Genomic DNA, 15287 nt, shown 5'->3' on the forward strand with positions numbered 1-15287 from the left:
ATATATTTTCTGAGAGAGAACCACCTACACTTGTGTTGAGGTCAAGATATTCCATTCCAACCACATAAATCTTGATCTCTAGCCTTCCCCAAGTTGCTTTCCACTCAAATCATCTTTCCACCAAATCCAATCCTATGAGAGAGAGTTGAGTGTTGGGGAGACTATGATTTGAAGCAGAAGAGCAAGGAGTTCATCATCAACACACCATCTATTACCTTTTGGAGAGTGGTGTCTCCTAGATTGGCTAGGTGTCACTTGGGAGCCTCCATCAAGATTGTGGAGTTGAACCAAGGAGTTTGTACGGGCAAGGAGATCGCCTACTTCGTGAAGATCTACCATAGTGAGGAAAGTCCTTCGTGGGCGATGGCCATGGTGGGATAGACAAGGTTGCTTCTTCGTGGACCCTTCGTGGGTGGAGCCCTCCGTGGACTCGCGCAACCGTTACCCTTCGTGGGTTGAAGTCTCTATCAACATGGATGTACGATAGCACCATCTATCGGAACCACGCCAAAAATCTCTGTGTCTACATTGCATTTGCTCCCTCCAAACTCCTCCCTTTACCTTCATATGCAATTATTTTACATTCCGCTGCTATACTCTTAGAATTGCATGTGTAGGTTGATTACTTGATTTGTGCTAAGTTGCTAAAATCTGCCAAGACTTAAAATTGGGAAAAGGCTAGATTTTTATTTGGTCAAGCAGTCTAATCACCCCCCCCCCCCCTCTAGACATACTTTCAATCCTACTTAAAGCCAGGTTGTAAAAATAAAAGTACATTAACCTTGTATCCTTCTTATCTACAACTCCGATCATAACTCATCACTGGTATGTCACTTTCCTTTCCTTCTGTAGTCATATGCATTAGGCCAACTCTATCTGATCCCCTAAAAATAGAGGAGTAAAACGGTGGAGTAAACCTTATGGAGTATTTTTACTCTACTAACTTTTGGTCGTTTCTAGCCGATCCCTTAAATTTAGCAAGTAAAAGTAACTTTGGTTCATACATTTCATCGGGCACTGCTACTTGTGAGCTGTGTTGGGATTTTCCCCAAAGAGGAGAGGTGATGCAGTATAGTAGAGATAAGTATTTCCCTCAGTGAGAACCAAGGTTTATTGAACCAATAGGAGAATCACGCAAAACCTCGTGAACAGCACTTGCACACACAAAAGCAAATACTTGCACCCAACGCGGGCAAGAGAGTTATCAATCCCCTTGGACTCGTTAATTGCAAGGATCAAATCTCATAGTGGTAGATAGATAAATTGCAAAACAAAATAAGAGAAATAAAATTGCAGCAAAGGTATTTTAAATTTTTATATATGATTAAAGTAGACTCGGGGGCCATAGTTTTCACTTGAGGATTTGAATCACTTAAAGATAGAGAAATAAAAAATTTAATCAAATATATCACCCTGCCAGCAGCAGATGAGGGAGATCTATCTGATGGGAAATCATCTGGGAAAGAGCTTTTGATTTTTCCGGATGTTCCTCTTGAGTAGAATTTGCCATTTCTTTAGAGTGTCTAGTATCAACCACCGAATCAGCCTAATACCAGACTAAATGCATGGATTAACCAAGTCTTCCTGTGGTTATTATCTCACAACAAACTCATGATAGACATTATATAGGAAAAAAGGAAGATCGGTAAACCATTAGATTTTGTATTTTTTGTTGAGCATAAAACCATAATACATCTTTTGTTTGAATGTGTGGTTGCAAAAAAAGTCTAGGATTTACTTTCAACCTTTTTTGGAGAAACCTTAGGCACATATTTCCTATCCAATGCCAGATACTGGCCTGCTAATAAAAACCATCCAGATCTTAATCTGCATGTACATGTGCTATCTGGTGCATTTGGAAGACTATAAATACTCACATTTTTTACAAAAACAGGCCAACACCACCTAACATGACGACCATCCAAAGAGAACAAGAGCGAGGTCTTCGGGAATGCCTATTAAGATGGAAACGACGTCTATGGACGCCATCGTCACCGGCGCCGACCCCTTCAACCCCAAAGATTTCGCCCAGACCCACATCCGACCTCCCCATTGAACCTTGGGTAATGGTTCGGACAAGCCAACAACCACCACCACTAGGGATGAAAACCGAGTGGAAACGGACGGAACTGAGTGCTACCACATTTGTTTTCATATTTTTTTGCAGAAGTGGCAATGAATACAGAAACCCAGGAAATGAATACGGAAACAGATACTACCGGAAACGGACACGGAGCGAATACAAAGCGGACAAGGAAATAGAAGTGAGCTTTGACCGGAACTTAAAACCCCCTTTAATCATATGGAAATACACACAAAAACAAACAAATATAATGAGTTGTTAACATGGCTACAAAATAATATCATTATGTTAGCAACTTAGTGTAGTATTGTAATAGTACTGAACAATTATGTATAGAGTCAAGCTGAGTACATGTGTGGTAGTAGAAGTTATGTCTTAGATTCATTCTACTAATTGTGTCATTGTGTGTTGTTTGATGGTTGGGCCACAAAGGAGACATAGGTCTATAGTAAAACGGAAATTTCATATTCACGGAAACGGAAAGTTTCGTTTCCATGTCTGTTCCACCGGAAAACACCGTTCCGTTTCTGTTTTCCTTTCCGCATAAAAAATTCCATTTCCACTTCCGTTTTGCAAATTTCCCTTTTCGTTTTCATATTTCCTCTTTGTTTTCATTTTTTCTCCAGAAAAACGGAAAGTTTCCACTCCATTTTCATCCCTAACCACCATCGCTACCACTCGGAGTGGACGCGCCCCAGTGTTGAGGACTGACAATGCCTCGAAGGAGGTGAAGGACGCCCTCGAGCCCCATCATATCATCAATACGATCATTGGAGAAACAAAGCTTTCATCCAGAGTCTTATTCCTCTCCACCTCAACAAACCCCGGGTAAGGGGGCTAGCCACTTTGAACCTGTGAGCCTCCGAACCAAAACACGACTTCGTCTGTATCCTTCAGTGATGGACACTAAACCGAGTAGAAGGGCAGTGGGCCACACATCACCATGGAGAACTGCCCAAGTCGATGTCGACACAACTCGAGCCAGAACGAGTGTGCAACACTAGCGCTCCTGCCGCACAAGCAGCACCATCGCGGACCAGCAACAAACTACGCAACTCATCGCCCGCGTCAGCCGAGTGAGCCATGCCTCGCTCCACCGGAGCACCTCGCACGGACCTAGACCAGTCCACGCAACACCACCACCCAACAACATGCCCCGGTGCCACCACCACCACTACGCGTGCTTGCACTCTGCCGCCCGCACCACGACACACCTCTGCACCTTCCGCAACAGCCTGCTATGTGCATGTATATATATGAGCATCTGCGTCTCTACTGTGTTAAAAAAAGTACACATCCATCCATGATAAAAAAAAGTGAGAAGAGGTTTTGACTGACGAAGAGAAGAGGGAAGCGGCGGAGATGACGAGTCGTGCACGAAAAAGGGGAGAAAGAAAGGGAAGCACATGGAGCAGGGGGGCACGTGGTTGGAGACCGAAGCGTCCGACCACGCCGGGCGCCGGATCGGCCGAGCGGATGAATCAGATGGTTCTCCAGTTGCCTGGAGCCCACGGGATGCCGCCGCGTGCGCTGCGCCCCGGACACGTGGAAGGCGGGCGACGCCGCCCGCTGCATGGCTGCATCTCCAGCCGGGGACAGAGGGGGGTCCCTCGCTGACCTCTTCTCCCCCGAGCAAACTTCCCATCTCGTCTCTTCTCCCGTGGCGGCGGCGGCGGGCGCCACAGTTGAGTTACCCATTTCACCTCTCTCCCTCTCCCTCGCCCTGCGCCATCTCTATCTTGGGACGCCGGCGTCCTGAGACTGAGCTTGAGGGCGCGGGCGTCGGTGGGGGTGACTTCGACGGCAAGCCGGAGCGGTTCCTGCGGCGGTGCCGCGAGTTCCTTACCGTCGTGGTCGCAGTGCGCTCCCCGGAACTGTCTGCCAGGTTCTTCCTCGGTGAACTTCGCTTTCTTGATGTGCTCTGTTTTTCCTGCTCCGAATGTCATACTCTGCACCTCATTTCGATATCATTTCTTCTGGATCGAAACCTCATATCATATTCATATACATAGGTGCCTGTTAATGACTAATTCACTGCAATTTGGCGCAAAGCCACCTATAACATTCATTCGTTCAGCAAATCAGGACAGCAATTGGGCAGTCAGAATCAGTTTATAAGTTTCTGTCCTCGTGCATTTTTCAGATAACAGATTCTGAGAACAGAGTGTCCGATCAAGTTGAATTTTCTTTCAGGGATCAGTGCACGTGGGATGAACCGATGACATCGAATGAATCCTCTAGTTTCCAGGGGTTTTACAGGAACCTCCACACCCCGGCGGTGCTTATCGGAGCTGGGTTCGTGCTCGTCGCGCTGCTCATCTCGCTCTGGCTCATACTGCAGCACCTTAGATCGTACAGAAACCCTTCGGTGAGTGCGGCGGGTTCATGTCGCAGTATCCCCTCTTTCTGCTGGTGGACCAAATGTCTCCAGTGTAGCCATTATTTATAGCTTGCCGTTGTTCTGATTGAACAAATTTATCTTGCTGAGAGTTCTGCAGGAGCAGAAATGGATCATAGCTGTCCTGTTTATGGTGCCTGTATACGCATCTGAATCTGTAAGTTTGAGCCCAAACTTGTTGGATTTGGTTGAATAACTCTAGGGATACAATGCACCCACCAGTAGATATGTAAAAGCGAGCAAAATGTGAATACTGGAATGCTGAATGTGCTATGGAATTGCTGGCTTTAGAAAAAAACAGCTTCTCTCATTTTCATATCAAAATGTTAGAAGTGTTAAAAAAGATCAGTTATATAATAGAATCATGTACTTGTAAGAAAAACCACCTTATCATGGTTGCTTTGAGCATTTGATTTTTGCCTGCCTGAAGATTCTATCCCATTTTTATATTGAACTGTTGACCTGTATGGTTATCCCATTTTTGATATTTGATTTATTTTCCCCAGATAATATCGCTGTGGCATTCGGAATTCTCCTTGGCCTGTGATATATTGCGGAATTGTTATGAAGCATTTGCTTTGTATGCCTTTGGACGATACTTGGTTGCATGCCTGGGTAATCTTATTTTCTTCTATATGACCACAGGAATGGACCCAAGTAATATGTGAGAAATCATTGTAAATTTGCCGTAATTAATAGCAGTAAATTGCATGGACATTGCATCCTATTTTCATATTTATACATGTTCGCAGTGTTATGGAGCAAATTTTGGCTAATTAAATATATTCAGAAATTAACTCCAGCACCTCTCTGATTCTGTTGTCTAAATTCATGATACCTTACTGTATTAAGAATTATGGAAATTGAAAGCTTAACTCTTTCAGGGGGAGAACGGCAGGTTGTTGGCCTGCTTGAAAAAGAAAGAATGGAAGAGCTAAGTGAACAGTTGCTTGAGAGTCAAGAGAAGGCAAAATATCGTAATCGAAGTAGACTGGGCGACTTCTTTTGCGATCCTAATGCACTGGGGAAGAGCTTATACACGATTATAAAATTCGGCCTTGTGCAATATGTAAGTAGTACATTTTAGAATGTTCTCACCTGAAACTGGTCAATCACGACGTGGATGATATATCCTTCCTCAACACGATTTCAGATGATTCTAAAGACACTCTGTGCTTTCTTGGCATTCATCTTGGAGCTTTTTGGAGCATATGGAGATGGTGAATTCAAGTGGAACTATGGGTAACTATCTCATATCTTTCTTTCTCTTTTTGTTATTTAAAATGGTGAGATATCTGAATTTGCAAAATGGGAGAGGAGGTCAGCTGATAGGTGCAGTGTACTTTTACACATTAGAGAAGCTTGGAACTTAGAAGTTTTAAAAGATTACCTTCAAAAGTTAGGGAAAGAACATTAGCAGTCACTATTATGAAAATCCGAGTACTTCCACTATGCATTTAACTACAGTGACTCGTATTATTCACTAAAAGCATGTCATGCTCTAATACGCAGATACCCTTACATCGCTCTTGTCATTAATTTCAGCCAGACATGGGCACTGTACTGTCTGGTGAAATTTTACAACGCAACACATGAAAGGCTACAGGCAATAAGGCCACTAGCCAAGTTCATAAGTTTCAAGGCCATTGTATTCGCCACTTGGTGGCAGGGAATCGGAATCACAATCATCTGCCATACGGGGCTCCTGCCGAAGGAGGGCAAGGTGCAAAATGGGATTCAAGACTTTCTGATTTGTATCGAGGTAAATAGGCAAATCTTGTGAATTTGATTGAGAGCCATCCTTGGTCTTCTGTTGCTGCAGTAAAGCGAAATTGCTTTCTCTTAGATGGCTATCGCGGCCATCGCACATGCTTTTGTCTTCGGGGTGGAGCCGTACCAGCATATCCCGGTCCATGACCGTGAGCACGAGGAGGTGACCCGTGAGGAGAGTAAAATGGAGGTGACGGTGGATGTCCACGACGAAAGCGATGCGGTGCCGGCCACTGTGGAGCAGAAAGAGACAAATGTCAAGACTCCAGGAACAAGCATCAGAGAGAGCGTTGAGGACGTCGTTCTGGGCGGTGGCCACCATGTAAAGTGCCCGCGACACGCATTGAAATTTCGAGGTTGAAGAACCTGAATCCTTGGTTTTCTGACAGATTACTTGCTTCTTCTTCGGTAGGTCGTCAAGGATGTGGCCCTGACCATCTCACAGGCGATGGAGCCCGTGGAGAAAGGCGTCGGGAAGATCCAGGAGACCTTTCATCACGTGTCGCTGAAGCCAGGGGACAAGAAGGAACCCGACGTCGAGGTGGAGGAGCATGTCACCGAGAATGTGGTGGACAACGGTGAGGCTGTTGCGGTCGATGCGGAGGTGGAAGTTGAAACAAGGGTGAAGGACAAGAGCGATGGTGGCGAATCTACGGAGAGGTTGAAATCGAAAGAATAGGAGATGATAATAAGAGGAGTGCAAGAGGAACTGGTCCTTGAGAACACAGTACGCTTCCGCAATTCGAAAAAGGAAACTGAGTAAAACGATGATGAATATGGGCACCATGATACCAAGTGTTATCCTGAAAATCAAGAACCAACTAGTGGTTGGATGGTTAGGAATTTTCATAACTAACTAGGTGTTGGATGGGTAGGAGGGCGGTTGTACCCCGGGCTCACACAGGGATCAAGCCTCGTGTCGATATTGTTGCCAAAAGCCCGAAACGGATCTGAGTGTTGAAGCCATGAAGCTGTGTGGCTGGCTCAAGCCCCATCTGGGATGCTACGTGTCTTTGGTCTCTGCTTTCCCTGCACAAGTACAACAAGTTCCTTTGATCATATATTCTCTCCTTTGGAGGCAATGTTGTAATGTAGTGAGTTATTTACCCAAAACCACCACACTTGAGGCTAGGGTAACAGCTTGGTACCAGATTTGAGCCAGGTCACAAAGAACCACCAGTTCTGAGCCTAATGGAGCACTGATGCTGGAATTTGGTCGCGAAAACAGCAAAACCGACAGGTGGGTCCCGCCTGTCGGGCCGACGTGGCAAAGACTAATCCAAGTCAGTGTTTGACCTGCTGAGGTGGACGGGAGACCCATCAGTCAGCCAATCATCCTCTTATACTCCTTTTATCTTCTTCTTCCTCCTCTGTTACTCTGCCCTGCGGCGGCTGATTCGGAGCGGAGGCAAGCATGCGGGCGCGTTGGCGGGAGATGGCCTTCGAGAGGAAAGGGAGGCGCGGAAGGGCCCGCCGGCAGCGGCCGCGCCGGCAGTAAGATGCTAGGGTGTCCAGCAGCGTTGACGGCGGCGAGCTGCGCGGTGGCGGATCTCGGGCTTGCATGAGCGCCGAGTTATAGCTTGCAAGCGAGCGAGCTAAGCAGCTAGATGGCGTCGCTGGAGCTCCATGGTCCCAATACAGTGCTAAGGCACAATCAATTCGTGCTCAAACAACGATGGCGGAGAGGCACGAGGGCTGTAGCTCTCCGGCATGGCGGAGGAATTAGTTACAGAACGAATTCGACAACGGGAGAAAGGGGCGAAAGGAGAGGAGCTCATGGCAATTCAGATGAGCAAGCCGGCGAGGTCAGGGGTGCTCTGAAGGTGTTGAATTCGAGGGCGACGGCCGGCGGCTCCGAGGTTGAAGACGCGGTCGATTCGGTCGTTCTGCGGCGTCTTCGCTCGTATTTGTCGTCAAGGATGACCAGAGTGAGGAGGCAAAGCTCGAGGACACCGTGTCTCGGCGAAACTATGGTGGTGGCCACGCTAGTGCGGAGCGGCATCGACGGCCAGCTCTCGGACGGCAGCGGGGAGGGGGCTGGAGGATGGGAGCGAGCTCCACACGAAGGGAGAGGGGAAGGAGGCTTGAGCAAGGGCTCGGATGCCATGGCCATGGACCTCCCAGTTCGCATGGGCTCGACCGCTCACAAGCTGCTCGACGCAATGCTCCATAGAAATAGAGATGGGATGAAGATGACCATGTAGTCAATGACAGGCGGGGCCCGCATCTCATCTGCCACCTCAGCTGGTCAAAGTTTTTTTGTGCTTGGCCTTTGCCACGTCGGCCCGACAGGCAGGACCCACCTGTCGGTTTTGCTGTTTTCGCGACCAAATTCCAGCATCAGTGCTCCGTGTTACGCATTAGACTTGGTTCTTTGTGACCTGGCTCAAATCTGGTACCAAACTGTTACCCTAGCTTCAAGTGTGGTGGTTTTGGGTAAATAACTCTAATGTAGTAGTAGTATCAATTATCAAATTAACCCGTTCTTTTTCAGAGGATTATTTATTATACAACACTAAAATGGTTTTCCGTGTTGAAGAAAAGGAAATGCAGCCGAAGAGAAGCCTGTCTTCCACCTACGGAACCAGAAAACAACACCCATCATATCACATCACTTGCGTGCAAATGCCACAAACCAAACTTGGGAGCCCATGCAAGAAAGGCACAAGGAAACCTAGGAGCCCATGCCACCCAAGCCGGGACGGCGGCGGGTGCGGGTCGATCGGCGGCCGTGAGTGGAACACCGGCCGACTACGCTACACCCTACACGCATAGGGCCTCGCTCGCAAGTCACTGATCCGAACCACCCACAAGCAATGCTTGTCTTACTCCGATCACGAAGCAAGCAACTCTAGTAGACTAGCACTCTACCGACAAGGAAAGAAAGAAGAAGATTACCGACGAAATCTCCCTTCCTTTCTCTTACTTCCCAGCCTGGCTCACTCCACCCGCTGCCACCTTAAAGAAACCAACCAATGCAGATTATCCATCGAGCTCGAGCAAGCACCCATCCATCCGTCTAAAACCCCTGATCCGAAGACAAAAGATACTATCAGAGTAACCATGGGGCTGTGCGCGTCGATGCTGCGACGGAGGGCCAAGCAGCGGCACCCGGAGCCGAGGCGCGGCACGCCGACGGCGCTGTTCGTCGTCAGAGGCGAGGGCGACCGCCGGCCGGAGCCTCTGGTGCTCCGTGTGCAGGACTCCGGCCGACCGCAGCTCCAGAAACCACCTGCCAACGTGGCATCCAGGAGGCACGAGAGATGCAGCCGGCAGCAAGGCGCGGACGCGCCGGACAGGATGGTCGTCTCCTGCGCTCAGCCTCCTCGGTTGGGTACTGCCAGAAGCACCGCCGGTGTCGAGCCAGGTGCGACGCCGCCCACGCGCAAGACGGCGACGCCAGCCGGCCGAGGGGCCCCCATGACGCCGGGGCGGTACGGGACGCCGTCGACGGCACCACCAACGACAACGGCGTCGCCGCTCATAGTGCCGGGGACGCCGGCGTCGACGGCGATGACGCCGGGGCGGCCGGTGTGGCAGAGGAGGATACTGATGGGGATGCGGTGCGAGCTGCCGCGGTTCAGCGGCCTCCTGCTCTACGACGAGCACGGCCGGCCGATGCACCTCGCCACCCCGGGCCGAAGGAACCACCGCCAGGTATGCAGGCACAGTAAGCTTATCTGGACAACGTATACAGTACTTGCTTGTGAACAACACGGGGTTCAGATTAATGTACTGCGTTTTGACCTGTTTTCCTCCAGGGGAAGAAGAAGACTGCCAGTGCCAGTGCCAGGACACCTTCCACCACAACCCTCAGGGACCTCCTATAGTTAGTTAGTTGGGACCAGTTGACAGAGGCGGAAGGAATACTCTGCTGTAAAACAGCAAACACAAGTCATGTGAATATGTGATATATGAAATGGATTCGTTGTACATGAAAGACATGGACCCTGAAATCGAACGCTTGTCATTGCAATTTTAATGACGCGAGGATGGCAAAGTTGACGCGCATGGCAAATCTGTGCTTAGTGTATCTTTTGCCAGAAAATTGCCACGCTGTCAATTAAACTTGCCATTCTCGTGTCATTAAAATTGCCATCGAAAACGTTTGATTTGCTATGGTCAAATCCCGAACTAAATTTGCCATAAAAAATATTCGATTTGCTATGGTCAAATCCCAAACGTTCGGGGTTTATCATTCCCGAAAGACATTGCTTTACTGACCAAGCTTCTCATGTGATATGGTTAATTATGCCATATCACACTGTTGTAGACCAAGAATTTGTCGTGCAGGCAGGTTAAGGTTAAGTAGTTTAAGCCTCTGCCTCCTGTTTGGCTCTGCTATGAACTGAGCACAGCAACCCAGACAAGAAGCAAAACGAAACTGAAACTGAAACTATGAAGCAGACACCCAAATGCCACACTGCCTGACAGCACACGAAGCACTTTGCAATCAATTAGGAGAGATGGACACTTCTTTGCACATCAACTAATACACAGGCTGAATAAAAAAGAAAAAGGAGAGAGCCCCAACTGAACACTACCCAACAACAACAGGCTATATATGATTTCCCGCATGCTTCCTCCACTAGGCTTCTGTTTCTCTTCAGTCATCTCCAGCACATTCCAGCCATGGAGCCTGTCTAACCCTGAACCCGCGACCGGACCGGCGATAAGCGACGACGACGCCGTTGCACTTCCCCCCACCCCATGGTGTCATGTCATCGGAGCCCGACGGGGAGACCGCCGTCCGCCGCGACTGGCTTCTTCGGCTCCTCCGTCAGATCATCAGTGTCTATACGCGAGCAACGACACAGTTAGCGAGAGCTGGCATGGTCAAGGGTCATCGATCACTTCCCAAATCTCAAGCACTTGTTGTGTTTCACTTCGCCCATGCTCGACGGCGGTACCTGGGGCGCCTTTGTCGCTCGCTCCCTCGCCAGCTTCTCCATCGCGTTCACGAACTTCCGCAGGTGCCGGATGTACTCGGGGTACGTCTCCAGGTTGCAGTGGCCGCCGCCTTTGACCCACAGCGGCTCGTACTTCTCCTTCGCTAGCTCCCATAGGCGCTTGCCATGCGAGAAGTCGACGATGTCGTCCGCCGTGCCCTGACATGTGATTCACCAAGTCCAGATCAAACAAAAACCCAGCTGGGAGTGACCATAAAGCATATCCTAATCTCGAGTCTTGGCACAAAGATAATGAAACTACAAACATTTTGAACTTCAGCTAATTAGACGTTTAAATACAATATTTAAGTCAGCATTTGGAGCAGGCCTCATAGGGGACACCAATAAACGCAGACTGTCCATATGCATCAGGAGTCCAGGACAGCACCAACAAGTTCTTGTGGCGGGAACTATCATATGTTTTCTTTTAATCTATTTTTGTAGTTTCAAAGGCTGAGAAGATAAGCTTCCTTTATGGAAAGGAACAAAATCATAGGAGTTCCATCAGAACACACAAATCAATGAGATAGACTTGCTATGAGAAAAAGATGACTGGACATCAATGCAAAAGGTAAGTGAGTCCCTACTCACATGTATAACCAGCACTGGACATTCGACTTGCTTTATTTTGTCGATGTTCTGCAAACGTTGGCAGTAAGGTGATGATTAGAAGAATAAACGACCGCCATTTCAGAACCAAAGTGAAAAGGCGTATAACCCAGACTTACCTTGAAGATATCAAACCAAAGTGTCACTTTCACTGGATACAAAACGCGTATGCCTGACAGAATGCCGCTGTGAAGGACGACCCCTCTTAGTTTATCCAAACGTGAGGCCAAGTGCAACGTCGGTCCGCTTCCAACTGATTGCCCATACAGGATCAGATCCTCTTGCCCTATCCCATACTCCTTTTTCAAACAGTCATAGACAGCCTCTATGTCGTAGTACGTGTTATACTCCGATGGCTGTCGAAGCGGGAAACAAGATCAAAAAAAGGAGCGTAGTTAGGTTATGTATATTCCACACAAGGAAAAATGTAGCACTCAGCTACCTAATCTAAGTGCATACACATGAACGTGTCTACTATCATTTATTCTGTTATAACTCCAATTGTCTCCCATGTAAGTGTACAACAGTTCACAAAGCTATGTATTGCATATGGAAACAAGCACACATGCTATAGTTCATTATCTGATTGGCCAAAGGAAGGTTTTGAGTAGGGACCGATAACCGATGAGTGTTGGGGCTGTTGGTCCCTTACTTTGGCAACTTTGTCAAAAGGATGACAACCAGAACAAAGGTAACATCATGGACTAGAATAGCAGAAAGCGAGTATGACTTTTGGGGTGTTTGTAGTGCATATGAATGAAAAAGCATGACCAACCATTTGCCGATGCCCTTTTATAGATGAGGCCAACAAAGATAGGAGTGGCTAATAATTATTATTTGCTTTTAAGAAAGGGTGCCCACACACCTATCGAAGAACACAAAGCTGATTATGAGAAAAGGATAGGGAGCGATGCAATCCAATAGTTGTCAGTAATTGATGAAAATGTGGCACTATCATATAGTACAGGAGACATCATGATCACAAAATTGAGAGTTTATGCAGGAATGTGACGTGACAAAAAAGACAGGTTAACTGCAGATTTAAGCAACAGGAGAATCGCGTTCGAGTTCTTATAATTACTTGGGAATTCAGATTCTTACTTTTCCTGTAGAGGCCCCATATCCTGAATAGTCATAGCTGCACAAGAAAACCAAGTAAACAGATTTACTAGATTCGTTGGAGTAAAATCCCATCAGCAAGATCCACCAGGCAAGAAATCTGCAGTCCCATCAGATTCAGATAGAAACTACTTCCTCCGTAAACTAATATAAGAGCGTTTAGATCACTAAAATAGTGATCTAAACACTCTTATATTAGTTTACAGAGGGAGTACTTTTCAAATGGTGTAAAATACTCAAAAGTCAAGCCGTAGACATCAGCAAGATCCACCAGACAAGAAATCTCATGAATATGAGATCTGCCAATATCCCATAGAAAACGCAAATTTCAAAGAGCTATTGGAGTGCCCACCAAGGGAGCATGCAGATTATCATCTGCAGTCCTCCAAACACCACAAGGAAACAATATACTAGTACAATACTTAGCACTCTCAAATCTTCGATTCCTTATAAAACACAGCACCAAATGGCCTTACAATGCACCTATGCCACATCCACAGTGACGTCTGAACGTTCATAGTCATTGGCAGATCGATGGCCACTAATAACAAGACTGACTGACTGACATTGCTGAAAGCAACAACAGCAGAATAGCACCCATAGGATAGGAGAAATCGTCAGCATCAGAGCAGAACCTGATGATATGGTACAGACTGGTACTACAATAATTGAAGCCGTTGAAAAACCTGGGATCTTCTCCCCGGATTAATTATAACCCGGGACCTAGTACTAATCAAAGGCAGGCGACTGGCTGTTTGTTTCTACCCCGGAATTGTGACTAGGATAGGATATGGTTGGAGCAGATTATCTCCACGAAGAAGCAAAACCCAAATTGTGTCTGAATCAAACTTTTTTTTTTTAAATGGAAGCAGGCTATTCAGCAGATCTTCTGCAGGTCAATCAAAAAATTCCGAACGCCACCTAATCTTATTATTTATTCACGGTTGGCTGCCTAGCAGACGACAAAGACGAAGCTCCGATTAAATCCTCCTCGAACCGAATCAGCATGCGCTGGAGCCATAAAACCACCCCAGACACGGAATATGATGAGGAATACGACCACCAACAGCCTGCCGAATCCAATCGGAAGGAGGCTGTGCAGAGGCAGGAGCTGCCAGATACTATTGACGAACGCAGAAGATGAACCTGAATATCGATTGCGCGGGTGGGAGGTGAGGTGAATGCAGGAGCATGACGCGGCCGTGTGAGGGAAACTAGAGGCTACGGGGGTGGGGGAGATAGAGAGAGAGGGAGAGACGGGGGGAAGGGGTGGCTGACCACATGATGTTGACGCGGAGGTGGGAGCGGAGCTCCATGAAGAGGCCGAGCATCTGGCCGAGGTCGGCGGCGTTGCCGTGGGAGTAGAGCAGCGTGAGGCGCGCTGTGGGGTAGCGCCAGAAGGCGGCGACGACGCGGGTCCCCGCCCTGGTGGGCAGCGCGTGCACGTCGACGTTGGCGTCGGGCAGCACCCCCGTCATCCGCAGCCCGGCCCCGCCCTCCGCCGCCGCCACCTCGTACGTCGCCGGCTCCGGCGGGAAGAAGGCCAGCCGCGCCGCCACCGACGACGTCACGTTCCCCATCCCCTCCTCCGCCTCCGCCCTCCGGCCTCCGCGCCTGGCCCGACCGGCTGGCTATTCCTGGGGGCCTCCGAATTCCGCAACGTGAGAGCCGCTCCGCCCCTCCGCTTATGAGGGACGCGCCCCGCTCCTTTTGGCCGGGCCTCCTCTCTCTCGCTCGCTCGCTCTGCTTTCGGTTTGGTTTGGTTTGGTTGTGTGGCGTGTCGACGGAGGGGAGGGGAGGATGGATGGGAAGGTTGGGTTTGGATGCTGCTGCTGCTTTCTACTAGTCCACTTCCGTTTCGCGTTCGCTTGGACGGGCGCGTGTAAATGCGGGGAGAAATGCGGGTGGGAGACAACGAGAGATCCTATACCCTCCGGCCTGTACGGGAGTCGACGTATACAGAGTATGCTAGAAATACCTTTTTTTTTGCGAATTGGAAGAAATGCCATGTGTTTCAATGACTGTTTTTTTTTTTGTGATGGATGTAATTGAATGATTGTATTTGGTTGGAATTATAGAGACATAAATCCCAAGGCCTCTTTGGTTCATAGAAAAATTGTCTACTAGTACAACGCAGTGACGTTTGAACGCTCATAGTCATTGGCAGATAGACGACTTCCCGAACAAGGATACAAGAATGTTTGCCCAACTCTGATGAAGGAGGGGCAATGACGGTGGCGCGCCTTCAGCTCGTCCCGGTGCTTGTAGTCGTCGCTAGGTGGTATACGAACCAAAAAAGAGTTTTGGTGTTTTTTGTGCTATCTTGACAGTTGATGAATAGATCGAAGGTTTTCTAAAA

The 15287-nt window shown here is 48.2% G+C and overlaps 3 protein-coding genes across 4 annotated transcripts; 2 read left to right on the forward strand and 1 right to left on the reverse strand.

Annotated features, from left to right (window-relative positions):
- The first annotated feature begins 3714 nt into the window (after window positions 1-3714).
- LOC123145917 (protein LAZ1 homolog 2) lies at window positions 3715-7259 on the forward strand. The gene is made up of 9 exons (XM_044565435.1): window positions 3715-3968; window positions 4227-4451; window positions 4582-4638; window positions 4988-5096; window positions 5366-5550; window positions 5635-5723; window positions 5994-6243; window positions 6328-6573; window positions 6664-7259. The coding sequence occupies exons 2-9, from the start codon at window positions 4302-4304 to the stop codon at window positions 6928-6930; spliced, it is 1353 nt and encodes a 450-aa protein (XP_044421370.1). The 5' UTR covers window positions 3715-3968; window positions 4227-4301; the 3' UTR covers window positions 6931-7259.
- A 1561-nt stretch (window positions 7260-8820) lies between these two features.
- LOC123145920 (uncharacterized) lies at window positions 8821-10233 on the forward strand. Its single transcript, XM_044565438.1, has 2 exons — window positions 8821-9908; window positions 10013-10233. Exons 1-2 carry the CDS (start codon window positions 9315-9317, stop codon window positions 10079-10081), a joined length of 663 nt encoding a protein of 220 aa, XP_044421373.1. The 5' UTR covers window positions 8821-9314; the 3' UTR covers window positions 10082-10233.
- A 446-nt stretch (window positions 10234-10679) lies between these two features.
- On the reverse strand, window positions 10680-14805 carry LOC123145918 (alpha/beta hydrolase domain-containing protein 17C). Of its 2 annotated transcripts, XM_044565437.1 has the most exons (6): window positions 14207-14802; window positions 12911-12947; window positions 11929-12165; window positions 11792-11839; window positions 11162-11359; window positions 10680-11046 (listed from the first exon to the last, which is right to left on the reverse strand). In XM_044565437.1, exons 1-6 carry the CDS (start codon window positions 14506-14508, stop codon window positions 11032-11034), a joined length of 837 nt encoding a protein of 278 aa, XP_044421372.1. In that variant the 5' UTR covers window positions 14509-14802; the 3' UTR covers window positions 10680-11031. The 2 variants fall into 2 exon arrangements, with proteins under 2 accessions (XP_044421372.1, XP_044421371.1); XM_044565436.1 differs by having other exon boundaries at window positions 10680-11359; window positions 14207-14805.
- Between the last annotated feature and the right edge of the window lie 482 nt (window positions 14806-15287).

This window comes from Triticum aestivum, chromosome 6D, assembly GCF_018294505.1.
Source record: "Triticum aestivum cultivar Chinese Spring chromosome 6D, IWGSC CS RefSeq v2.1, whole genome shotgun sequence".
Lineage (NCBI taxonomy): Eukaryota > Viridiplantae > Streptophyta > Magnoliopsida > Poales > Poaceae > Triticum > Triticum aestivum.

What these genes read in the sequence shown, in the direction of transcription:
- LOC123145917 (XM_044565435.1), top strand. Translation starts at nt 4,302, where the DNA reads ATGACATCGAATGAATCCTCTAGTTTCCAGGGGTTTTACAGGAACCTC. An exon ending in GATCGTACAGAAACCCTTCG is followed by an intron (nt 4,452 to 4,581) that starts GTGAGTGCGGCG and finishes AGAGTTCTGCAG; the next exon opens with GAGCAGAAATGGATCATAGC. An exon ending in TTCTGGGCGGTGGCCACCAT is followed by an intron (nt 6,574 to 6,663) that starts GTAAAGTGCCCG and finishes CTTCTTCGGTAG; the next exon opens with GTCGTCAAGGATGTGGCCCT.
- LOC123145918 (XM_044565436.1), bottom strand. Translation starts at nt 14,508, where the DNA reads ATGGGGAACGTGACGTCGTCGGTGGCGGCGCGGCTGGCCTTCTTCCCG. An exon ending in CTCCGCGTCAACATCATGTG is followed by an intron (nt 12,948 to 14,206) that starts GTCAGCCACCCC and finishes TTTCTTGTGCAG; the next exon opens with CTATGACTATTCAGGATATG. An exon ending in GTCCAGTGCTGGTTATACAT is followed by an intron (nt 11,360 to 11,791) that starts GTGAGTAGGGAC and finishes ATCACATGTCAG; the next exon opens with GGCACGGCGGACGACATCGT.
- LOC123145920 (XM_044565438.1), top strand. Translation starts at nt 9,315, where the DNA reads ATGGGGCTGTGCGCGTCGATGCTGCGACGGAGGGCCAAGCAGCGGCAC. An exon ending in GCCGAAGGAACCACCGCCAG is followed by an intron (nt 9,909 to 10,012) that starts GTATGCAGGCAC and finishes GTTTTCCTCCAG; the next exon opens with GGGAAGAAGAAGACTGCCAG.